The 26913-nt window shown below is 45.4% G+C and overlaps 1 protein-coding gene across 8 annotated transcripts in view; it reads right to left on the bottom strand.

The window, feature by feature from the left end:
• RELCH (RAB11 binding and LisH domain, coiled-coil and HEAT repeat containing) overlaps positions 1–26913 on the bottom strand; it is a 1825259-nt gene that overhangs the window by 875260 nt on the left and 923086 nt on the right. For all 8 annotated transcript variants that reach the window (XM_069613666.1, XM_069613665.1, XM_069613669.1 and 5 more), the window contains one exon: positions 19702–19792. In XM_069613666.1, coding sequence (XP_069469767.1) covers positions 19702–19792 — 91 coding nt within the window. The remainder of the gene's footprint in view (positions 1–19701; positions 19793–26913) is intronic.

The following is a 26913-nucleotide window of genomic DNA, read 5'->3' as shown; positions in this document are numbered from 1 at the left end:
GGTGGATGACGCTGTTGAATCTTGGATACCAAGGTATGGAGAGTGGTCAAAATGTCTATAGGCACATCCCTGGGAGCAGCAGGTTGGTTTTGGATCAGGGCCACCATAATCTTCCTACGAAAAAACACCCTCCGGGAAGTCATTATCCGACAGAGTGGATGTCTCAAGTGACGGAGCAGGAGGTGACACCCTGGGAGGTTGCCACGGAGACAAAGCGCAGGGTGGCGCAGGCCTGGTGGACCTAGGGAGACAATCGAGTGCAGGAGGCAACTGTTTGCCTATACTGGAACCCCTAGAGAAGGAGTCAATCACTGGTGCTCCATGTGATGTCAGTGTGGACACTGCAGCACCAGCCGCGGCTGACGGAGTCCATGGAGGCCGCATTGCTCGTAGACGGAGAAGTCGGAGCATTGGACAATTTGCCTTTTTCTGTATCTCCCCCTTGGAAGTGTCTTCAAAAGATCTCGATGCCAGAGGGAGGCCCTACCTCCATCGATCCATGCCACCAACCTCATATGATGGTCTCTCTGTGTCTTGGCGAAGTGCTGGCAGATCCAACACCCCTCTGCATCATGGTCTGGATGAAGGTAGTAGATTAACTTCTGATGGCGATCTTCCACAAAGATGTTTTTTAGTCTGCATTTCGAACAGGGCCTGTGATGCGTCCGCAATACCTCGTGTAGTAGGCCCAAGTCTGGGACAACAACTCCACACGACTCCGACGACACTCAAAACCACCAAAGGCAATGGATCCCCATTGCTGCAAGTCACAACGTGAACGGCAGACCTTTTTAAAAATAATTTACACAAAAATAGGCAAAATTGAGTCAAGCTCTTGAAGAGCAAAACTCAAGGACTCCCGACACAAAAACATGTGCTAACAATCTGAAGATGACCACAAGGGGTGGAGATAAGGAGGACAATGTCATTAGCTGGTGCAGTATAACCCACAGTGACAGCAATAGGCTATACGAGCGGCATGCAGCTGTAGTTTAAAAGCTACACTGCTTTTTTTGTTGTCAAGGATTCCCAGCCTGATAGCGGCGAATATTGATGAACATGTGAATCCATGTAAGACCACATGCTGGAGAAATTCCTGTGCTAAAACTAGAGTTCTGTCTCAATGGGACAGATACCCATAAGCATAGAATATATGAATACAATGCAATACCTGTCTCTTTAGCAGACCAGACTGACAAAAGAGCACAGAAGAATCCTGACTTGGGGATTGGTTTAGCCAGCTGGATCCACCTCTGAAAGCGATAGTGGTGTGTTGGCATTCCACACTCTTACCTGTGTTATTGGGTATATTTACTTTAAAGTCTGTGTCAATGGAAAAAAGGCCTAGATTCTGCTGTCAGTGTGCCACACAATCCTTGTGCACCTTGTTTAAGGAAGAAGGGCGTTCATAGAACCCTTTATAGTCCCAAAGTGCAAATACACTTTAGGAACAAGTGTCCCTTCTTTATTTGTGTAAAGAGAACAGAATGCCAAACAACGCCGTTTACAGCACATAACTGCTGCACAGATTTTGATTGCACTATTTACAATGCCTTACTGCTAGAGTACACAAAAGCTTATGGCACTGTGAAGGCACCAGGAAACAAGACACAGACAACAGATTCAAAGTTCAAAACAAAATGTTTTATTAAAGCAAATGTCAGGACGGTAGAAAGCCTAACTTGCCCTATGCTAAGGTGGGATTTCCCTACATGAACGAAACTAAAGAAAGTCTTGAGTCAGTAAGTTCAATTTATAAGTCGGTCTGTGCCCAAAACCTATCCTTGTCCTCACAAGTAAAGCTAAACAATGTGTAAGGATGTCAATAATAAAGGAAATAGTGATCAACACAAAGTTCTGAGCCTCTTCCAGCTCGTAGCTTCCTTTTCAGCTCCCCTTCCCCAAGTTCAAGAAAGTTCCACAAAAGTCTTCTCACGTTCAAATAGTTCCACAAATTCTTGGTGTTGCCTTCCACAAGTTCAAGGCAACACAGTTCTAAACAATCCTCAGGGTTCCTGCGCACTGCATCCATTCATGAGGTTCACTTTGTGGTGGTATTGTACATGAGCTACCCCTGTTTAACCGTGTAAGGGAGGTAGGTTTAAAAAGGCAGACAGCTAGTTTATGCAAATACTAGCTACGGAAGGTCACAAGATGATTTCAAAAGAATTTTATAGTAAATCAATGTATTCATAAATTCGTACACACATCTAAAAACTATAGGTTCACAAAGAACAACTGAACCTGTGGAAGATACATTTGAGCCAAATTGAGCTTGACACAGAATTTTCAAACTGTTCTATACATCACAGTTTAAATGAGGGAGGGTTAGTAACAAATAGTGCGAGAATTCAATACTACTTGTAAACTGGTAGTATTTGCTGTCGACATATAGTTATGTTTCTGGTTCGGGGTGGAGTCAGCCTTCACTTGGAATAGACTTGTCGCCAGTGAAGGGTCCGAACTGTCATCAGGACATAGTTCAAGGAGGCAGTGCCTAGATGGACAAATTACACATCAGAAAATGTGTTGGAGAAAGGGGTGACCTTTTGAAAGAGCTGCGTGTTAAAAGCCTACCTTGAAATATCAGCGGTTAAACTGGGAACATTCGAGTGCCTGCGCTGTTGTCTAGGCGGGCGTCTGTAGCCTGGGTCTACAGGGAAAGTGCTAACAATTAGTTACCTAGATATTGTGATGATACATAAGAAATGCAAAGAGTAGAAAGCAAGGAGGGGCATACCTTGTATTGAAGATATGTCCAGGTCCAGGTTTAAAGCTGGAAAAACACGGATCGAGTGCAGTGGTAAACAGTGACCGTGGTTATGTTGATAGAAGAAAAATCAACGGCACTGAATGGAGTGAAAAACCCAGTAAGTACAGGTCTAAAAGACTGAAGGTGGCAGAGCAACGTGGTGATGCCTAGATAGGTAAGGGCTTAAGAACAGTGGTGGATATTTTGACCAGAAGAAGTGGAGGGCTGAAGGTAAAAAATACTGTGGTGGTGCGTAGATGGTAAGTATGTGAGGACTATGGTGGATATTTAAAGATGACCAGAGGTGGTTGTGAATACCGTGGCAGTGGCTAATTAACGAGTGGAAATGTTAAATGGCCGCATGGAGAGCGGTGCCTGCATGGATAGGAAATGCAATTAATTGTGAGACAGGGTAGCAAACAATTATCGGCTGTGCAGGGAGGCTGTACTTATAACCAGTGGATATCTATGAAATAGCGGTGCCGATCTAGCTAAACCACTTACCTAAGGACAAAGTACTGCAACTCAAGCGGGGCCGAGCACTGCGTTCGCCTCAACCCCTTTTGATCTGTGTTTTTGTTTTTTCTTTCAGGCGCAGCCTCAAGTGGATTTCGAATGGAGATTCAAGTAGTTTTAAGATGTGGCGCAGATTTTCTTCAGGTGAGTTGAAGCGCAACGGTGAGGCGCTGTAAGTCTAAAACACTGGTTTTCCTTCCCTGCGCGACTAACCTGTTTCTTCTTTTTTGCAGAAGCAGCGCGGCGTCGGAATGAGGAATGGATGAACCGCTCCGAAGATGCTCCGGAAGAATGCTGAACCCGAGTGCGTCTTGCGGCCTGAACGAATACCTTCCCTTCAGCTGATGCGGAGGTCCGGGAGTGGCTGAAGAAGCAAACGATGGAAGGATGCTGCAGGTAAGGCCTTGCTGTTGTACTGACTTGTTTTCTCTTGCTTTTCTCCTTCTAGGCACCGATGGATGAAATTCTGAACGGGCATGGCTGTAGAAGTTTGAAAACAGGACAGACACGGTGAGCATTACTCTGCAGGAGTCCAGAAAAACGTGAAGCGTGTTCTGCCTGCAGGGCGTGGCTTAAATAGCCTTGAAAGTAGTTCCAGGTAAAGTCGTCCCTTTACCACACTCTGATCTTCAAGTAAAATAGTCCCTCAACCACACTCAGAGAAAGCTGAAAGGCTCAACTTCACTAGGCTGAGTAAGTAGTTTCATGTGCTTCATCCCATCTTATGAGCCTGGCGCCAAAGGCGCCAGGACTGAGTTCATGAGGCTCTGGAACACTCGCTTGGGGCTTGATAAGTCCTTATGGGAGTCGATGACTGTGGGGGGCCCATCGGATCCCGGGGGTTCTTAGCGCGAACCATGACATGTATATAAATCAAAAAGGTTCACCTTAAATACTTGGCTCATGTCATGTGTAAATATGCATTCTAATAAGCAGACATCATAGTTCGCTTTCAAGATTGCTTGCAGAAAGTAGCATTGAGGATCATTATACAATGAATCAAAACTCAAGGTAAGGTATTGTGTAAATCTGCATCCTAATAAACAGACTTCATAGTTCACTTTCAGAATTGCTTGGAGAGAGTAACATAGAGGATCGTTATACAATGAATCAAAACTCAGGGCAAGTTGTTGTCACTGGAGACACATGGTTGTTCAGGCTTATGCAGGGATAACTCTTAACTAGGTCCATTAAAGCTGAGATGGAAGTATATACAAGAGGCTGCATATAAGTGATGGGTCGCAATTGAAGACAGCAAAGCACGTTGCAACTGAGGTGATTACATGAAAAGCGTTAAATGATAAACTCCAAAGGGACTAGGGTTTTTTTTTGTTAAAAGGTATTTGAAGAACAGACTCCATTCGATAGCCACATTTAGGCATTGTTTTACTGAGTTAAGGTGATAGATCCATTGTTGCTCCAGTTTACGGAGTGATAGATCTCCGTCGCCTCCTCTGAAGGGGTTCCTAGCTGTTTGCAAAATGAAGAAAAAATCTAAACTGAAAACATCATCCCTGACATTAAAACCCATCTAGATAAGATTGAAGAAGAAATTAAGAAATTCGAAAAATTCACTATTGACAAAAAACTTTGGAAACTGCAAAATGACGTAAAAAATTACACAGAGGAAGGAACATATCCGTACCTCGTACCAGGCTTCTACAATCAAGCCAACCAAAATATACAACAAAACAAATGTAATCCACGTAGACCACAGAAGAAGTTTGTCACCTTCTTCAACAGTTCAAACAGTAGCGGCTCCAACAGCGACTCAAGCTCCACAAATTCTGGAGCATCTACCTCAAACCAACAACAGTCTTTTCAAGGACGTGGACAAAGAGGCCGACCAAGACAATACCAACAACATCCCATGAGGACGCGCCAATGGATGCACGAGGGAACCAAACATGGTGATACCCATCTTCAATCTGAGCAACCACAATCTTTCCCACGAAGAAATCAGTGTTCTTAGCAAAGGACTAAGTTTTATCCCTACTACTCCAGCCAATAGATTCCAAACTGAAGTAGAACTACAAAAATGTTTCCAAACCATCAGGCTCAAGTACTTCTTCAGCGACAAACCAGACAAAGACCCGCCCACATCCACAGTATTAAGACCTCCATCTACTTTCGCGCCACTATCACACATGGTGTGCCCAGAGATTTTGGCATACGAGAATCGCATTCTCCTGGAAACTAATCAGCTGTTTGACAAAAATATCAGATGCCCAGGTAATTTGGACAAAAATTAACGCCTGGCTTTAAACAACCTCAAAAATAACCATGATTTCCTCATCAAACCCGCCAACAAAGGCGGAGGAATAGTCCTATGGGCAAAAACACTATGTTACAGAAGTCCAAAAACATCTGAGCAACACCAAGTTCTACCGACAAATACCCACGGATCCCACTACCAGACTCCTCACTGAAATCGAGAGCCTGATGTGCCACGCATGGCAAGAAGGTTGGATCGACGACGATGAGAAATTGTTTCTGATAAACCGTAATCCCATCCTACCAGCCTTCTATTTATTACCAAAAACTCACAAAAATGCAACAAACCCCCCTGGCCGGCCCATAGTGGCAGGCATAATATCAGTGTTAGAACCCCTCTCCATATATATTGATTTCTTCCTACGACCATTCATTGGACAGATGCGCTCCTATGTCCAAGACACCACATCCACCATCAAGAAGCTAGATATGCTATCTGTGGGCCAAAATGATCTATTAGTCACCCTTGACGTTGAATCACTGGATACCAGCATCCCCCAACGTGAGTGCATCGATGTCCTAGCCACATACCTTGATCAAAGAACCAATATGGAACCACCGACTGCCTTTCTCCTTGAATGTATCCGGATGTCATGATGCCTACCCCCGGAGCACCAGGCCAGGCCCAGCACCCCCGGAAGCAGGCATCATGCCCTCGGGTAAAAGCCCAGCGGCCCCTTATAGGGGCTCTTTGGACTCAGTCCTGGCGCCATAGGCGCCAGGCTCATAAAGGGAGGTGTTTTGTGCACTTACCTGATGCAGACCATGCTGCACGCTTCAGACCTCCCTGAGACCTAAAAGGGACTATTTTTTCATAGGGACTATTCTTTCACTCGGGCGTGGCCAGGGAAGGATACATACCTAGTTGGGGAAGGATACATACCTGGGACTTCTTTGGAGGCTATTTAAGCCACGCCCAGACAGCAGCTCATGCTTCGCGTTGTTCTGCTTCCTGCAGCTTAACGCTCACCGTGTCTGCTCCTGCTCCTGGACTCCAGCCACGCCCGCCTCGAACCTGGAAGACCTGCAAGGAAGGAAGAGAAGAGAAAGGTGAAAACCAAGGACTATTTCAAACTTCTTACCTGCATCCGGAATCTTCTCGCCAGCATCCCTGAAGAAAGACTTCCATTTAAAAGCATTGCGTTGCTCGCTGCAGCGCCACGCTTCACTCACCTGTCCTCGAGACATCTCCCGGCTCCATCGCGGCTGCCAGCATCGGACGCCACATCTCTGCACCTAGGGGAGAGAGGAAGAAACAAAAGGTGAGCAGAAGGAACACAGAAGGAAAGCCTGATTAACAGCCATAATACTTACCGGCTTTTCTTCCACATTTCGGGTCGGCGCCGCCCCGTTGGCAGGTAATGTACCGCGGCCCCTAAGGACAAGAGACATTTCTGGGGAATGATGAGGACATTTAGAGGGATCGCCCTCATCACTACTCACCTCGGCAGTTTAACCCCTCGACGCATCGCCTTCATTATGCACCTGAAATAAAGGACAGATCACAGGTTAGAAAGACAACATAAAGGGGGCCTCACTTGAACTTTGAACTTTCATACTTACGGCGCATCGCTCAGGAAAGTCAAGTGGATTTTGCCAGCGCCATTCTGAAAACCAGTGAAGTAATTGGACGAACACGCGCCGTAGAAGCAGGATGGAGAGTTCATCTTTCCAAACCATAAAGTGAGCTTAAACCAGGGTTTGGAGGAAGTTAGAGAGGAACGAAGGGGGAAGGGGGGAGCTAGCACACTATTCTGCAGACTGTTAATCCCCTTTCTCATCTGCAGAAGGATATTCCTACGGGCCAGGCAAGCACGATTTGGAGGTCCTGTCCAATCGGTGTTCCGGGTCCTGCGCATCACGCTAGAAGAGGCCACAGCAATCCAGACTAGACCAGCGCCCCCGTGGGAACCAGGTGAGCGTTACAGAACGCGAAGCCTTCCTACAAAATTCCCACCCAGGCGCTATGGAAACTTCCGAAACTGACCAGTTGGCCCAATTACTGGGGGAATTACGGGCCGAAGTACACGCCGCTCATCAAGAGACTAGTGCCCCCAGGAGGGAAGTGATTGTAATAAAGGATAGAGCTGATGACTTGGCTAGACAGCTTTTGCAAGGTCAAGCTGGACAAACTCCTTTACCCGGTTCCGGGGGGAACCCCGCTCCTGTGGTTTCCAGTAACCCGGTGCAGATTAATCTACCTGGAAACATGCCGCTGGCCCCACCTGAACGCTTTGCTGGGGACCCCAAACGATTCGCCGTATTCATGAATCAGTGTCGTTTGCACTTCCTATGCAGACCTGGGGCCTTCCCTAATGATCAGACCAAGGTAGCCTTTGTATTGTCATATCTCAGCGGCTGTGCTGCCGATTGGTCAGTCCCACTGGTAACTCAAGATGACCCGATTCTTCGTGATTTTCAAGGATTTCAAACAAGCATGGAAAGGTTGTTTGCTCAACACTCCCAGGGACGAACTTCTATCTCTGCGACAGGGCAATCAAGACCTTCTATCCTACATTGCAACCTTCAATAGACTAATTGTGGAAACTGGTTGGCCAGAGGATAAAAGAATCACGTTATTCTATCGAGGTCTACGCGGAGAACTTAAAGATGTCCTGGCACAAGTTGTAAATCCGCCCCAAGAATGCACTGAATATATAGACTTAGTGGTCCAATTGGATCACAGGCTGCAAAACAGAAAAGCAGATCGGTCCAAGTTTGAAACCCGGGTGTTGGCCAAGACCCACGCTAACCCCAAGGGGGCTGATGCCTCGGAGCCTATGCAAATCGGAGGTGTTAAAGGACCCCCAACTCAAAAAGAACGGGAAAGACGACGACAGATGCAATTATGCCTTTATTGTGGGTCCTCTGGACACTTTCTACGAGATTGCCCGGTTAAGCAGCCCAAGAAGGTGGTAGGAGCCGCTGATAAAATCCATGGAAACTGTATCAGGAAACGACCACGCCCGGCAAGCGTAGGGGTCCGCTTGCCGAGCTTGAAAACTAACTCTCAGACCTCGCATTTCATTGTGCCAATGGTCCTCGTAGATCCGGAACAGCCTAAACGGTTGCATACTATAAAGGCATACATCGATAGTGGGGCTATAGGAAACTATGTGGATTGAGAATTGGTCTCTAGGATAAACCTCCCTCTGCGTCCTAAAACCAACAAAGATGTCATCACCACAGTAGATGGAACCGAAATTGCCTCTGGACCGGTAACACATTCCACAGCTGAGGTGACACTTGTAGGTCCGGATGGCCATCGGGAGGCAGTTGTGTTTGATGTAATCAAGGTTCCACAGTTTCAGCTTATTCTCGGAATCCCTTGGTTAGAGACACATAATCCTCGAATTGATTGGCGAGCGAAGAGAATAACCTTCCCGGATTGTGCACAAACCTGCTACCCAGAAAATCCAAAGATTAATCTAGCATCAGTAACCTCTATCCCCGTGCAACTACCTCCAGAGTATCAAGACTTTCAGGACGTCTTCCAAACGGAACAGGCCAACACCTTACCTCCCCACAGATCGTACGATTGCCAAATCGATCTGGTGCCCGGTGCACAACCCCCTTGTAGCAGGATTTACGCCCTTACTGAACCAGAGAATCTGCATTTGAGACAATATTTAGATCAATACCTCGCCAATAGTTTCATTCGCCCGTCAAAGTCCCCGGCATCCTCAGCTTTGTTCTTCGTGCCTAAAAAAGAAGGCGACCTCCTGCCTAAAAAAGAAGGCGACCTTAGAACTTGTATCGATTACCGCGCATTGAACCAGATAACTGTTAAAAATCGTTACCCTCTGCCTCTGATCCCTGAACTCCTTGACCAGGTGAAGGACGCTTGCGTATACACCAAGTTAGATCTCCGGGGGGCTTATCATCTGGTACGAGTAAAAGAAGGCGACAAATGGAAAACGGACTTCCGTACAAAATATGGACTATTCGAATACCAGGTGATGCCTTTTGGGTTGTGCAACTCGCCTGCAGCCTTCCAATTCTTCATGAACGATGTCCTTCGGGAACTCATCGATGTCTGTGTTGTCGTGTATATCGATGACATTCTTGTGTACTCCTCTTCGGAATCTGATCACAGAAAGCATGTCAGGGCCGTCCTAGAGAAACTGCGCCAGCACAAACTGTTTGCCAAGCTGGAAAAATGTGTTTTCCATACCACCGAGGTTGAGTTTCTCGGATTCATCCTGACACCTAAAGGGGTCCGAATGGATTCACGGAAAGTGGATGCCATCCTCAAATGGCCATCACCTAATTCGGTGAAAGGTGTCCAAAGCATGCTTGGTTTTGCCAACTTTTATCGCAGGTTTATCCTGGAGTTTTCACGTGTGGTGCAACCCATCACTGCACTCTTGCGAAAAAATAAACGTTTTGAATGGACCGAGGAAGCCGAACAGGCCTTTCAGGAGTTGAAAGCTAAGTTCACGTCCGCACCTATTTTGAAGCACCCGCGTCCCGATCTCCCATATATAGTCGAAACCGACGTGTCCAGCTTAGCCATGGGAGCTGTCCTGTCTCAGAGAGACCCTGAAACCAACCAACTGCACCCCGTAGCATTTTGGTCCAGAAAGTTCTCGCCGCCGGAGATAAATTATGCGATCACCGATAAGGAACTATTAGCCATTAAGTCCGCCTTCAAGGCTTGGCGGCATTATCTCCTCGGCGCCTGGCATACCATCACCGTAATCACTGATCACCGAAATTTACAATATTTAAAAACTGCCAAGGCTCAATCGTCTCGACAGCTCCGATGGGCTTTGTTCTTTGCTGAGTTCGATTTTGTAATCACCTACCGCCCCGGCTATAAGAATGGTAAGGCGGACTCTCTATCCCGAATTGGAATGGAAGAAATAGGCACAAACTCAGAACCTGTGCCGATAATTCCCGAACAAAGAATTTTGGGGATAACATTCAAGCACGAGTGAAACAATTCCTGGACTCTTCAGCCTTGCAGGATTGGATCAAAAGGGGGTCTAACTTTTCAGTCAAGGATGGCTTACCTTATTTCCAAGGACGCTTATTTTTGCCAGAAAAGGAATTGCAAGAACTGGTTATTTCCCGTCATCATGATACCCTGATAGAAGGACATCCTGGCATTGCCAAAACAGAGGAAAAGGTTAAACGACAATTCTGGTGGCCTTCCTGGCGAAAGGATATTAAATCTTTTGTGATGTCCTGTGGAGTTTGTGCCCAAAACAAAGGTCAAAAGACAAGACCCGCCGTTCTTCTTCAGCCCTTAGACATTCCACCAGCACCTTGGCACACCCTGTCACTAGATTTTATCACAGACCTACCCTCTTGTAATGGTTACAATACTATTCTGGTCGTGGTGGATTTATTTTCCAAAATGGCCCACTTTATTCCGTTGAAAGGATTACCTTCAGCCTTTGTTCTTGCCAAAGAATTCCTCGAAAATATCATCCGTTTGCATGGATTCCCGTCCATACTAGTCTCCGATCGGGGAAGCCAGTTTATTTTTCATTTTTGGAAAAAGTGTTGTCAACTGGCACAAATCGACGTAAGACTCTCGACCAGCCACCACCCACAGACCGATGGTCAGACGGAGAGAACAAACCAGACCCTTGAACAATATCTACGATGTATGTTGCACCAATCGGAGGGTAATTGGAAGGACATTTTATGGGTGGCAGAATATGCATACAATAACTCGATACACTCTGGAACTGGTCAGAGCCCCTTTTATACCCTATATGGACATCACCCTTGTACTTCAGACTTGGACTCACCTCTGAGCCTTGAAATGCCCGCAGTGGACCATTTGCATTCTACGATTACTCAAGCCTTCAAGGATGCAACTGCACATTTGCAACATGCGAAAGGGAAATACAAAAAGAATGCGGATCTGCATCGAAGAGAGGCGCCTCCATACCAAATAGGGGATCAAGTATGGTTGGCTACCAAACACCTATCACTCAAGGGGCCTCGAACTTTTAATCCAAGGTATTTAGGCCCTTATTCGATCAAAGCTATAATCAACCCAGTGGCAGTCAAGCTCGATCTACCAGCTAACATGCGGATTCACCACGTTTTTCATGTGTCACTTTTGAAACCAGTGCACCCAGGAACCAGATTAACAAAGCCACCAGAACCGATTCAGATAGATGGGGATACCTGAATTCGAGGTGAAGAACATTTTGGATTCTAAGATCTCAAAATCAAAACTTTTCTATCTAATTGATTGGAAAGGGTACAGGAAAGGTCTTGGGAACCCAGTGATCACGTACATGCACCTCGGCTGGTAAAAAGGTTCCATCGGAATTTCCCAAACAAACCGAAACCTCCAGAAGGAACGACCTTGGGAGGGGCCTTGGGGGGGGGAGTGCTGTCATGATGCCTACCCCCGGAGCACCAGGCCAGGCCCAGCACCCCCGGAAGCAGGCATCATGCCCTCGGGTAAAAGCCCAGCGGCCCCTTATAGGGGCTCTTTGGACTCAGTCCTGGCGCCTTTGGCGCCAGGCTCATAAAAGGAGGTGTTTTGTGCACTTACCTGATGCAGACCATGCTGCAACGCTTCAGGCCTCCCTGAGACCTGAAAGGGACTATTTTTTCATAGGGACTATTTTTTCACTCGGGCGTGGCCAGGGAAGGATACATACCTAGTTGGGGAAGGATACATACCTGGGACTTCTTTGGAGGCTATTTAAGCCACGCCCAGACAGCAGCTCATGCTTCGCGTTATTCTGCTTCCTGCAGCTTAATGCTCACCGTGTCTGCTCCTGGACTCCAGCCACGCCCGCTTCGAACCTGGAAGACCTGCAAGGAAGGAAGAGAAGAGAAAGGTGAAAACCAAGGACTATTTCAAACTTCTTACCTGCATCCGGAATCTTCTCGCCAGCATCCCTGAAGAAAGACTTCCATTTAAAAGCATCGCGTTGCTCGCTGCAGCGCCACGCTTCACTCACCTGTCCTCAAGACATCTCCCGGCTCCATCGCGGCTGTCAGCATCGGACGCCACATCTCTGCACCTAGGGGAGGAGAGGAAGAAACAAAAGGTGAGCAGAAGGAACACAGAAGGAAAGCCTGATTAACAGCCATAATACTTACCGGCTTTTCTTCCACATTTCGGGTCGGCGCCGCCCCGTTGGCAGGTACCGTACCCCGGCCCCTATGGGGAAAGGACAAGAGACATTTCTGGGGAATGATAAGGACATTTAGAGGGATCGCCCTCATCACTACTCACCTCGGCAGTTTAACCCCTCGACGGATCGCCTTCATTCTGCACCTGAAATAAAGGGCAGATCACAGGTTAGAAAGACAACATAAAGGGGGCCTCACTTGAACTTTGAACTTTCATACTTACGGCGCATCGCTCAGGAAAGTTAAGTGGATTTTGCCAGCGCCATTCTGAAAACCAGTGAAGTAACTGGACGAACACGCGCCGTAGAAGCAGGATGGAGAGTTCATCCTTCCAAACCATAAGGTGAGCTTAAACCGGGGTTTGGAGGAAGTTAGAGAGGAACGAAGGAGGAGGGGGGGAGCTAGCACACTATTCTGCAGACTGTTAATCCCCTTTCTCATCTGCAGAAGGATATTCCTACGGGCCAGGCAAGCACGATTTGGAGGTCCTGTCCAATCAGTGTTCCGGGTCCTGCGCATCACGCTAGAAGAGACCACAGCAATCCAGACTAGACCAGCGCCCCCGTGAGAACCAGGTGAGCGTTACACCGGATCGCTCTTACAGAGAACTACTTTATCCTCGAAAAATCCTTTTACCAACAGTGTCACGGCACCTCGATGGGAGTTACTTTTGCACCAGATATAGCAAATCTCTTTATGGACTCTTTTGAAGCCAAATCAATCTACGATACCAACAACCCTTTCAAAGACCAGATAGGTTTTTGGATCTGTTACATCGATGATGTACTTATGACATGGAAAAGGAAAGAAACCAAACTACAAGATTTCTTAACATGGCTCAACAATAAAGACACCTGCATCAAGTTCACCATACAGTCAGATACATTCTCCATCCCTTTTTTGGATTTAACAATCTACAAAACCCGTGCCAACACTTTGGCTACCACCCTATATCGCAAACCTTCAGCTAAGAACACTCTCCTAGAGTTCCACAGTTTCCTCCCAGCAGCCCTTAAAGACAATCTACCCTTCGGCCAGTTCTTACGCCTCAGGTGAAACTGCACAACTCGGGAGGACTACGACACAACCAGCAGAGACCTCTCCATACGACTTTAGGAAAGAGGATACCCCAGTCACATCATCCGCTGAGCAAGGAAAAGAGCCAAAAATAGAAGTAGAGAATCATGCCTTTCACCAACCCCACGGGAACTTTGCAAAGACAAAATCACCTGTGTCACCACCTTCTCTCCATTGAGCAACCAAATCAAAAAAAGCATCCTACGACACTGGAACATTCTCCACACGGAAGCTTTCAAACCTCCAAAACCACGTTTTGCCTTCAAACGAAGTAGAAACCCGAGAGATCGACTAGTCAACACCTACACTGATTCCATCAAACCCATCGAGAGACAGAAAACTCTGTGGAACCTTACACCGGTCAAAGGCCACCACAAATGCTGGTCCTGCTCTGTATGCTGTTTGACCAAAGACATGAAATCCATCAAATTGAATGGCAAGACCTGGAATTTTAACACATTCACCAATTGCAAAATCAAATGGACGGTATACGCAATTCAATTCCCATGCAAGCTACTATACATCGGGAAAAGCAAAAGAGAAATACGACAGCGCATTTGCGAGCACCGCTCGTGCATCAAGAACGGCATCCCAGACAAGCCAATGGTAGCACATTTCCAAGAGAAAAAACATACGCAGAACGACATGTTTTGGTTCATTTTGCAAACAGCTAGGAACCCCTTCAGAGGAGGCGACAGAGCTCTATCACTCCGTAAACTGGAGCAACAATGGATCTATCGCCTTAACTCAGTAAAACAAGGCCCCTAAATGTGGCTATCGAATGGAATCTGTTCTTCAAATAACTTTTTTTTTTTAAAACCCTGGTCCCCTTTGGAGTTTATCATTTAACACTTTTCATGTAATCACCTCTGTTGCAACGTGCTTTGCTGTCTTCAATTGCGACCCATCACTTATATGCAGCCTCTTATATATACTTTCATCTCAGCTTTAATGGACCTAGTTAAGAGTTATCCCTGCAAAAGCCTGAAAAACCATGCGTCTCCATTGACAACACCTTGCCCTGAGTTTTGATTCATTGTATAACGATCCTCTATGTTACCCTCTCCAAGCAATTCTGAAAGTGAACTATGAAGTCTGTTTATTAGGATGCAGATTTACACAATACCTTACCTTGAGTGTTGATTCATTGTAGAACGATCCTCAATGTTACTTTCTGCAAGCAATCTTGAAAGCGAACTATGATGTCTGCTTATTAGAATGCAGATTTACACATGACATGACCCAAGTATTTAAGGTGAACCTTTTTGATTTATATACAACTACCATTGATGTTTTCTGTTTTGTGCAACTAACTTTGTTATTAACGTGACCAATCATTTAAAATACCTACTGATGTAATACCTCTACCTATGTCATGACGGACCTAGCAAAAGAGGCATTCATGGATTAGCTGAAATACAATAAGCATGCAATCCCTGTAACAATACTTCTCCTTGCTTTTTATGACTCATTGTACTAACAAGTGTTTTTGAATGGGTTTCTTCACTTTGCGATCGTTTTGATGCACTGCTATACATACAGACAACATAGCACACAACCACGCATGCGCGCACCCAAACCCAGACAGTGTCCTCTCCCGCACATGCGCAGACCCCTGCTCAGATAGTGTACCGACGCACGCATGAGCGCACTGCATGACTATGCGGTTTTCTCCCTTCTTTACCAATGCGTAGCCACAGCTCTTTACCGCAAACGCACAGCTCGGCCCCGCTTGAGTTGCAGTACTTTTTGTCCTTAGGTAAGTGGTTTAGCTAGATCGGCACCGCTATTTCATAGATATCCACTGGTTATAAGTACAGCCTCCTTGCACATCCGATAATTGTTTGCTACCCTGTCTCACAATTAATTGCATTTCCTATCCATGCAGGCATCACTCTCCATGCGGCCATTTAACATTTCCACTCGTTAATCAGCCACTGCCATGGTATTCACAACCACCTCTGGTCATCTTTAAATATCCACCATAGTCCTCACATACTTACCATCCAGGCACCACCACAGTATTTTTTTACCTTCAGCCCTCCACTTCTTCTGGTCAAAATATCCACCACAGCTCTTAAGCCCTTACCACGTTACTCTGCCACCTTCAGTCTTTTAGACCTGTACTTACTGGGTTTTTCACCCCATTCAGTGCCGTTGATTTTTCTTCTATCAACATTACCACGGCACTCAATCCGTGTTTTTCCAGCTTTAAACCTGGACCTGGACATATCTTCAATACAAGGTATGCCCCTCCTTGCTTTCTACTCTTTGCATTTCTTATGAATCATCACAATATCTAGGTAACTAATTGTTAGCACTTTCCCTGTAGACCCAGGCTACAGACGCCCACCTAGACAACAGCGCGGCACTCAAATGTTCCCAGTTTAACCGCTGATATTTCAAGGTAGGCTTTTAACACGCAGCTCTTTATCACCAGCGACAAGTCTATTCCAAGTGAAGGCTGACGCCACCCCAAACCAGAAACATAACTATGTGTCGACAACAAATACTACCAGTTTACAAGTAGTATTGAATTCTCGCACTATATGTTATTAACCCTCACTCATTTAAACTGTGATGTATAGAACAGTTTGAAAATTCTGTGTCGAGCTCAATTTGGCTCAAATGCATCTTCCACAGGTTCAGTTGTTCTTTGTGAACCTACTGTTTTAGATGTGTGTACGAATTCATGAATAAATTGATTTACTATCAAATTCTTTTGAAATCATCTTGTGACCTTCCATAGCTAGTATTTGCACAAACTAGCTATCTGCCTTTTTAAACCTACCTCCCTTACATGGTTAAACAGGGGTAGCTTATGACTCTTCTCTTCCTTACTACAATATAATGCCTTTTTGAGTCAAGCCCCCCTCTAACAAAAAAGAAGGTTTTTTGCCCCCCTTCTCTCCTTCGTATTGTACATGACCCATATTTCTGTTGCACTCTTTCACACTTGCGCTCTTTTTCGTGGGTTGCTTTCACATGGCCATTTTCCCTTGTGACTTTCATCAGCTACTAGTGTTGCCCAAAAAGTTTTATTCAGTTCAGTAATCAATATGTTTAGTTTCAGATTTTCATTCAGTTTGGGGTTCAATATGCTTAGTTTCAGATTTTCATTCATATGGCACCTCGTTACTTATGCACAGCCCTCTAGTAGTGCCCCGACTTTTGAGTGGCTTTCTCCCCCCACACCCCACACTCACCAGTCCTCAGCGTTCCTCTTCGACGGCTCCTCTGGCTTCCTTTCTACTTCTCAGGCCGGCGGGCTGGCCTCTGCAAGCCCCGGTCACACGATGGGTGCTGTCTTGCACACGCCGGCATCTCTGCTGCTTCTGCACAGACGTGAACAGCGTCCTCTCCTTTCCTGCTCGCTCGCAGCTCCAGCTGCTCTTTCTAAAATATGGAGGCTCTCGCACTTGTGGCAACCTAACGGCCCAACTCGCTTTGGGCTCCACAGGTTCTCTAGGATGTCGGCCGGCATCCTGGTTCCTTCTCAGGTCCCACCACAGCTTCCTCCTCACGAAAAGGGTCCATTGCTGGTCTCTCCCACACAGGCCTCCGTGTTACTCCCCTTTCTGCTCCACTGGTCTCCCTTTATACACCTGCAACCACTGGACAGGTTGCAGGTGTGGATTCTCATTTGGGTTTGCCTGACTATAATTAAAAGGACATGCCTGACCCTCACAGTACTCTGCAGGCATCTTCCTCGTCCCAGTATTAGCGTGATGAACTTGGTTTTTAGTGTTCATTACTCTCAGTCACCTTTCTCGTATCAGTACTGTCAGATGTAAAATGTGGTAAAATGATGGGAGCTGGTTTACAGTAGCCTATAAAGGCTGGGGGAGGGTTAGGGTGGTCTCGGGGATACCATGTCTTGTCTACCTCATCCTTAACCCCTCTCTTTCCCATCCTCTTTCTGATGCTTCTGGGTTGATGTCTCTGGCCATTATCTGCATCAGTGGGAGGGGGATAACAATATCCCATAACTGCCTTAGGGATAGTAGAGTCTTTAGAAAAAGGAAATGTGGATACTGTGTCTCACCTGATGACGTCTCATTCCCAATCCCAAGGACCCTCTACCAAGGTGAAACTCCCTCGCTTCTCCATGCCCTGGTGCAGGGTCCAAAAGCGATTGCATTTCCCTGGCTACCCGAGAAGAGGATCCAAGCGAAATTCCTTTCTGAACAAGAGTACCAACAGCAACCGCAGACACGCGTTTCAGCCTTGTGGAGAATTGCCATAGCATTTCGGTGCTGGTCTGCCCATGTGGGCGGGACAAAGACTGATATGCAAATGGATATTTCCCATCTGTGAAAGGTACGGTGAGCTAAAGTGTAGCTGCAGACTCTGACGTGGGTACCTTCCCAAAGAACAGGTCATTTAGCTGTGGTTGTTCTCGCAGAGGGGAGCCCATGACTATATTTTTTGTAAATCAAATTATGCTTTTATTTATTTAGTTTTTTTTAATGTATTTATTGATCACAAAAGAGCATACAATAGCTAAGAAATAACATTTGATGGGAAGCATTTTGCTTATTACAATGGGGTGAGTTCAAGTGGCATCCTTACCAGGCTGTTCAGGGGAGTACATGGAAAAGTCACAGGAAACAGTACATGGGTAGACTGCATGTGTAGACTTACATACATTAATGACAATCAACATTCGACATTTTTAAGTGCAGGTAGGTCATACGGCCAGATGTGCTAGGGATGTGACCTTAATGGATGAAGTGCTAGATTGGAGGCAGAGAAAGTGAGGGACAGAGGCAGGTTAGAGGCTAGGGAAAATGTTAGCTAGAAGGCAGTTAGAGAGGTAGGTTAAGAGGGTAACTTAACTTAACTTAGAGGCGAGGAGGTAGTTTTTTAGTTTGGTTTTGAAAAGATTGGTATGGACTGTTGAACTGGTGTCCTGGGGAAGAGAATTCCATGCAAGTGGAGCAAGAAGAGAGAAAGAGTGGAAGCAAGAGGAAGCACCGGAATGTTGGGATGTCACCAGGGTAGTCGAGGAGGCACACTGGACATTATGAGAAGGCTTGTAGGATTGGATAGAGGAGGGTAGATACAATGGTGCCTTACTGTGGACTGATTTGTGAACCAGGAAAAGAAATTTAAATCTGGCCCAGTTTTGCATCTTCAACTATCCAGCTTGGTGATGGTACGAGGAAGTAGCCGTGATGTGAGGGAGTTCAAAGAGTCCTGGTAGCAAAGTTAATGATATTGTAGAGATGACAGAATGCATAGTTGGGGACACCAAAGAGGATGCTAGCACAGTAGTTCAGTTTAGAGAAGACCAGAGCATTTAAGAGATGCGTGGTAGTGTTGGAAGGAAGGATGTGCGTGATTTTCCTAATACTTAGAAGGTTGAGGCGAGCAGCCACTGCAGGTTTGGAGATTAAAGTAGAGAAGGTGTGAGAAGGGTCATAGATGACGTTGTAGCTGAAGAAGAGTAGGCAACCATGTCAGTTGTGAACTGGATGGACAGGGGAAGAAATGGGAGAGAGTATTTTCCAGCATTTAAAAGCATCAAGTGGCAGTGAGGGTAATTCCATTTGGTGGTATTTTGGTGGATTTACTGCCAGAATACCCCTAAACTCATAATGAGGGTCACTGTCTGCAAACGCTCTGGCAGAGAGCTAAAGCTTGCGCTTTTATCCAGAACTAAACTTCATGAAATTGTTATCACAACTTCAAAAGTTGCTTAAGACAAATCTTTAAGAACATATTTTGATACAAATTACACTCCCCATTCTGGCCCCCAATAAACTGCAATCACTGAAAAGTAATGCTCAAATGTGGACGCTTGAGTACTCGATATCTGAAGAAAACGAATGATTACATACTTCAGGAGAATAGGTTCTGAAACCCAGCTGACATTAAAAGGCTATGATGAAGCAAAAATTACGACAGCACGAGTAGAACAAGCAATCACAAATAACTTATCAATTCCAACAATGTTTATCAATCACCTGTTCCCAACACTGTGGCAAGAGCTCAGCTTCCACACGTGTTGGCCCAACATGACGAGCAAATGCTACACATCCAGTAAGGATCATCTGTCTGGAAGACAAATTAATATATTAAAATTCAGTAACTAAAAAAGTTACATAGTTCATTACTTGCACAAAACACTAACATTGTAGAAGATGCAAAGAAAAAGTATTTAAAAAGAGTAAAAAAGAAGGCAAACTAAATAAGTACAAAGTTAACAAAACACAACTAAAATCTAAAAATATCCACAGCAAATGTGTGGTGATCTTTATATTTTCTCTAACTGAATTTACTGAAAGTAGACCTATTAGAAATAAAAACTTAAGAAATTGTAATGTTATGTTATGTTATTGTGATTTATACTGCGCCCGCTGTCACTTTTTGTGGTCTCCAGGCTCCCTGGTGGTTCTGAAAAGGAATGAGGGCTGGGAGGGCTTTGTGGGATTGAGAGAGGAAAAGCACAAAAGGGCTTTGATGTGCTGCTGGTAGCTTCAGTTCAGAAAGACCGGTCACTGTGTGCTAGTTTGATTTTAGTTGGTAGTAATTGTGGTGTTTGGTGTATGAGTATGTGTGTGGAGAATTGTGTGTGGCTGGCTTGGTTTCTTGTTCAGTGTTGCATGGTGGGTACCATTTGCGGTGGTTTTGAGTTTTGTTGAGTAGAGGTATGGCGTGTTTTGTTCTGTGTTTTAGGGAGCGTAAACAGAATATTGGAGCGTTGTTAGTGGAAAGTTGCATCACGTTCAGCCAAGTTCGATACATTGGTTATGCTCAACCTTCTTCTAAATGCAACACATTGGCTACCTTCACAATTCAACTGAGTGCAACACATTGGCTAGCTGTGGAGTACAGCACGGATGGTGGCTATGATTTCAATGTGCACAGAATGTAATCAGTGGCTATGGGCTAGATGTGTGCTTGAGTTCCGAACAGAGGCCATCCTCTAGCTATGCATCTGTCTGTCATACAGTGGGTATACTTTACTACGTACCAAACTTCCAACACCTAACTTCAGCTATGTAATTTACATTACATTGGAGAAGCAACTTCGTCGTCTCTTACCTCAAGGTTGCTGCGAACATCTTACAGGCTTGGTTTAGGTGCCCAAAGCGAACAGGGCAGACAGAGGATGGGAGCTGCCCTTTGCCTCTGGCCCTTTGCAGGCTGCCTGGGTAAGGCTGTCCTGGGAAGGCCTGTGAAGAGGGGAAGTTCATGTGCAGGAGGCTCCGGCCTATCAGAGCATGGTGTGGGAGGGCAGGGAGGAGGGGACACAGTGCGAGGGGCACAGAGTGGGAACTGTAAGAAGTTCCCAGTAATAGGGGACAAAGCCTTACCGCAGAGTTGGTGCCTTCAAGGAAGTAAGCCACAAAGGATGTTTTTAGGAAAGTGGCAAGCTAATAAGGCTCTGTAGTGTCCCTGAAACACTTCTGGTCATGTGTGCAGGGGGCACTGTCCTATCGGAGCATGGTGTGGGCGGGAAGTGAGGAGGGGGCTACACTGCAATGGGCACCAGGCAGGAACTGCGAGATTGATGGCAAAAAACATATTAGTCATCTACGGTAAAAGTTTAGAAAATGAAAGGCTTATGATAGAAATAGATTACTCAATATTTTCCTTTTCTTTTGCAAGAATAGGCTTATGCTAAGTCCACTATTAAAATCGGCTTAGCTAATTACAAGACAAGCTTTCACACACAGCTACATGGAAGTGCATTTTCTTTCTGCTCCTGAGAGCATTCCTGAATGTGGCAGTTATGTACAAAAGCTCAGAGTGAATGGGAACATTCTGATAGTTTACATTCTACTTCAATGGATTGAATATTGAATGAATATTTTTAGATATTAGGTGTTGGTGGAGGGCATAAATGCATAAATATGGAAGTTCTTGTCCACTATGAACACATCTCCACCAGCAGAACTGCTGAAACTTTTACTCGAGGGCTTCCCCATTAGTTGACTATTTCCACAAAAACCACCTGGCGAGAGACTATACTCTGCCGCTCAGAGCCCCGCCAACCCATTCTCCTTCCTGGCCTGATGGATGCCAAGAAGGAAACATGGTCCTCCAACACTCAGAAACACAGATGCACTGCCTTTCTGCAAAGGGGCAGTGAACAACCCCCCTCGCTTGATGAGGTAGTACATTGTTACTGTATTGTCTGTCAGGATCATCACAGTTTTCCCCCTTTCTCTTGGGGGTTCAATGACAGCATGGGAAAAGGATCTGGGAAGGTAGATTACTGAGGTGGAATGGAAGGGTACGTGGCTGCGGAATAAGGTCACTTCGCCATCGGTACAGCTTAAGGAAACAGCACAAAAGATCAACTACAGGTGTTACATGACAACTTCCCACCTGAACAAGGATAATAAGGATGTTTCAGGGGATTGTTGGCGAGAATGCGTGTAAAGGGGTTCATTTGTGCAGGTTTGGTGGGACTGTCCAAGGATTAGAGCCTTCTGGAGGGAAATTGTGGCATATGTGTTGCAGGTGAGAGAGCAGGACTTCCCGATGGATCTGGGGGGTGGTGGTGCTGCTGCGGATCCTGGTCAAGGGAAAATGCCCACTCTTTTCCAGGGGTAGGAGAGTAATTACAACTATGTTCTTGGCAGTCAAGCTGGGAATAGCCACGCATTGGAAGAAAAAGGAACCACCAGGTATACAGTTTTGGTGATATGGATTGTAGTCTATAATGGCTATGGAGAAACTGTTGGCAAATCTCTGAGAACAATGCAGCATTCAATTGCAAAAAGGGACAGTTGCTGGCGTTTAGGACATTGGCCTACCAGGCATATACATACCCACAAAGATTGAGAGCCCTACATTCATTTGAAACATATAGTGACATTCTTTAAATTGGTCTAAATCAGTGGACTTCAAGCCTGCCGATGTCTGGCCTTGGTTTATTTTGACATGCCGTTGTCTTGTTGGCTTTAATTTGTTTCCTATACAGTCTCAAGGGAGCTGGAGGAAGGGTTGGCTTACAGAGAGTGTAGTTATATGGAAAGGTTTTCAGTTGAACAATATAGTTCAGTTTCTCTTTGTCCTGAAGTTGATTGCATTAAAATGTATAAAATGCTTTTGACAACGACAACAAAACCTCAAAAGCTTGCTGTGCTTTCGATGAATAGGCACACGCAAGTAGGGGTGTTGGATGTTTCGGGACCCCAGCCAGTCTTTGATCTCCAGGGTTTGCAGGATCTTGAATCTGTCCTTCCTCAAACTTGTTGAGGAGTCTCAAGTCGAAGATTAGAGGCGATCCATGTTTTTTTCAGCACCAGAATGCAAGTATTTTCTCCATCTCGCCACCTCAGGAAAAAGCTTCATCAATTCTTTTTTCATTAGGGATGAACTTCCTGCAGGAGGGTAGGGCCTGGGGATGACACCCACCCTTTGGGTGGGTGGTCTGGGGGTCTCAGGATGAACGGTAAGCAATACCCGGACGCCATGACCTGCAGCATCCAGACATCTGAATTAATGTCTCGCCAGACAACCAACCACTCTGAGATCCTTCCTCCCACCGGCTGAACATGTGGAAGGACCAAGTCAAAGAGGCTCCTGCGAGGCTGCAGGTGCTGAAGACAGAGCACTCTGGAGCTTAGTCTTGTGCGCATATCTTCCTCTTCATGGCCTGGTGAACCATTGTTGCACCTCTCTAGCTGCAGAGAAATGAGTTCTCCCTCTGTGCAAAATGTTGGGAAGGCCCACATCCACAGTACCTGAAAAGGGGTGATTTTGTAGATGCAAAGTGGGGGTTTGTCTGCTGTTGTACTGCTAAACCTAAAGATTTGACCACAGCCTTAGTTTCTTTAAACTTCTCAATGGATTCCACTGCTTTGGATCCAAACAAATTAGTTCTGTCAATATCTAATAGTGTTGTTTGTAAGTCTGTTACAAAGTGCTATTTTCACATACACGCATGTCTCCTGACCACCATAGCAGTCCCCAACCATCTGCAGGGCCCATAAATCCGGTTCTTTTCCATCCTCTATCAGCTCCATCTATCCCATCTCCCCTACAGAAATGAGGCCTATGATATTACTTTCCATAGGCAGTGTGCCTATTTGAACAATGCAAATAAGGTGTAAATTGCCTTCAGAGTCACGCTGCCAGTCCAAAGATATTTTTACCTAGGGCGTGCTGCTTTTTACCCTCCCCATCCAGAGTAAGGCAAGAGAAAACTGTCCATTTAGACCCCACTTTGGCAGCCTGCGTGACCAAGTTTTCTGGAATGCGTCGATAAATATGCTGGGTCTGTCGACACAGGTTTGTATTTTTTTCCAATTCTTTATTCGGCGCAAGCATTGAGTTCTCCATAGGGACATACATAATTGTGTTGGCAACTGTCAGACTGAACGAAGAACAACTTTCCTTTGAAGCCCTCGGTCCAGTATGTCAGTAAAACTGTATTGTTGCATATGCATGGACTGGGCTCTGAATGCCAAGGAGTCTGCCACCTGTGAATTGTGACCCGAAAAGACGCATCTGGACGTTCGTAAGGAGACGCCTGTGCAATTTCAAGGTTGTGGGATGTTTCAAGGCCAAGTGTGTTCTTCAGGTGTGAAGCAAATTCTATCAGATTTGGTTCTCATATTTGGTCCCAGCGATTCGAATCCAAAAGGTATCAGGTCGCCTTCTTCATCGTGCACTGCCTTCAAGGTCTAGAAATATCTGGTCCTCGACACCACGCGCATTAGCTCGAGTCTGACAGCAATGGTAAAGAACCCAAAAAGACTTTTCGACGCAGAAAGTTCAGATGGTGTCTCCATCTGTTTTGGTGTCGATGTGCTGACCATCTTTTTCTTCAAAATGGGGTCAGAACCCTGGGGTGTACAGACAAAGCTCTTCTAAGGTGCAATGCCAGAATGATTTTACGCAGTGACACATACTGTCTCAGTTGAGACCTTCGAGAATATTGCCAGCATTTGTTTTCTTAAATTTTCCCACGCCGTTGGGCAAGTTATCAGTTTTAGAGAACTGGAGGAGGCATCATCATCGTCTCTTCAGGATCAGTGTCTTCTTTTTGTTCTAAAAAAGACAAAGGGCTAGAATGACTTTGCAACCTTTTTTTGTGCTTTTGTGTATTTTCTGGCACCCTTCCTTTTCTATGAAAGGTTATTCTTGTGTGTCGGAAGCCCTGAAACCCTGACCCTCTGACGATTGGCATCTGAAGGGAGTTTCACGCAATTTTGGGGAATGACCTAGCGACCGGCAAACCACCCATTTCCGAGTGCTTTTGGGTTCACTGACTGGCTGGAACCACAGTGTGAGATTGTGCCACATCCCCAGACACCATATGCAAATAATATGGGGATTGGTGATGGACATCTTCGAATTGCAGTCACTGCAGAACTTAAATCGTGAAATGTTCGAAGTCTGCATAATGCCACATTTTAACCTTTTTTTCTGAGGAAAAGAGAAGCGGTCCAAAGCACTGTGCAGAGCACGTGGAAAAAATGAGCTGACCTCACTGTGAATGAGAATAAGGACAGTAAGCCTTGCTGAGAATGTTCAAAATGCTGTAACTGAAGTACGAGGAAGGGCCACAAAAAAGTACTCACCAGATTGATTCTTGTACTGATGGTAGTCCATGCGCTGCTTCACAAGGACTGCCCTGGTCACCCTATGGCTATCATCCTCTGCCCCAAAAATGTAGCTTTTCTTATCATTTATATTTAAAAAAAGAAATGGAAGCTTATGTTCAGGTGAGGCTCCACTCACAAGTAGGCTCTCCCCCTTACAATTACACTGTTCCATACCCATGTTCCACTCTGTGCAAATGTCACAACTAAGAGAATGGAGCAGGAGGATGCTGGTTGAGGGCTTTAAGGGCATCAACCAGTAGTATAGTACAAAGTAACTTACCTGTAGGTATAGATCTCCATCATCTTTTATAGATTGGCAAGCTGAGTGTATATTCCTCAACATAGACTACCCTGATTAGAAATAAACCTATTGCCATAGCAATCAGTAAATAAATATGTACATGAGTAAGCATCTGTCCTACATTAAGGTCCTTTTCTTGGAAGCTTTTAGAGTGCCTGCTCAGCCCAAAAGACTCCAGGCTTGCTGACATACTAGCGTCACACCTATCACCTCACACATTTTATGAGTAGCCTGTGAAATTAACAACAATTACCATTTCAAGGGAGGACGGGTGGGTTTCATGTGAAAGTATAAAATATGTCAATGTTGGAGAGCTATACCTACAAGTAAATAACTTTGATTTCTCCATGTGAACACATAATGAAGACAGACACAGCCAATAAATTCACTTTTCTAAAATAGGATGGTGTATTTCTTAAATGTCAGGATGGAGTAAGGTCTAACTTGCCCTATGCTAAGGTGGGATTTCCCTACCTAAGGAAAGTAAGAATAGTCTGTGTCATTAATTTCAAGCCAAAAGTCTGTCTCTGTCCAAAACCTATACTTGCCCTTACAACGAAAAGATATAAAATGTGTAGGGATGTCAGCAACCAAAGAAACAGTGTTCAAAATAAAGTTTGGAGTTTCTTCCAGCTCCTGGCTTGCAATTCAGCGTCCCCACAGTTCCACAAAAATACCTCTGGGTTCCCTTCCCCAAGTTCAACACAGTTCCAAAAGGCCTTGGGGTGGTTCCCTTCCACAAGAATATAGTTCTTCTAGCTTCAAAATCACAGTCAATTCAACTTTCTAAGCTCTCAATAATGATTCCAAATCTACTTTGTAACCTTTAAGGCTTTTCGCCAATTCACTTAGCTTGCTCTTCTCTTTAATCACAACGGCTTCAGCCTCTTGACTTTCCTTGGTTCTCTCCAATTAGGGGTTACTCAGTCTAGGCGCAGTTGTCAGACCACACGGTACACCCATTACAGGTCATGCAACCGATAACCCATGGCACTTTGTGATGGTGACTTGTTCTCATTCGACTTCCTTGCCAACACAGACTTCCTCTCTGCACCTGTGTCATTAGTCCATATTTACTTCTGTTTCTCCTTGGCAGTCTCTTGACTCTGCCAAAAATGTGACTTTCACACAACTCACTTTGTGGTGTTTATTCCCCGTCACCACCTTGCTTGCACACTATCCACTAGTGCTTATCATTTGCTTTTAACTTGCTTCATAAACTCTCAGTATTACCTTTCAATTGTCTCATACTTTCACTTTGTCCATCAATACTTTATATTTGTTTTCACTGCGTTCATAAATACACATCA

This window comes from Ambystoma mexicanum, chromosome 5p (genome assembly GCF_040938575.1).
Source record: "Ambystoma mexicanum isolate Mex_15411 chromosome 5p, UKY_AmexF1_1, whole genome shotgun sequence".
Classification (NCBI taxonomy): domain Eukaryota; kingdom Metazoa; phylum Chordata; class Amphibia; order Caudata; family Ambystomatidae; genus Ambystoma; species Ambystoma mexicanum.
This window is presented reverse-complemented; position numbering and strand designations above follow the sequence as displayed.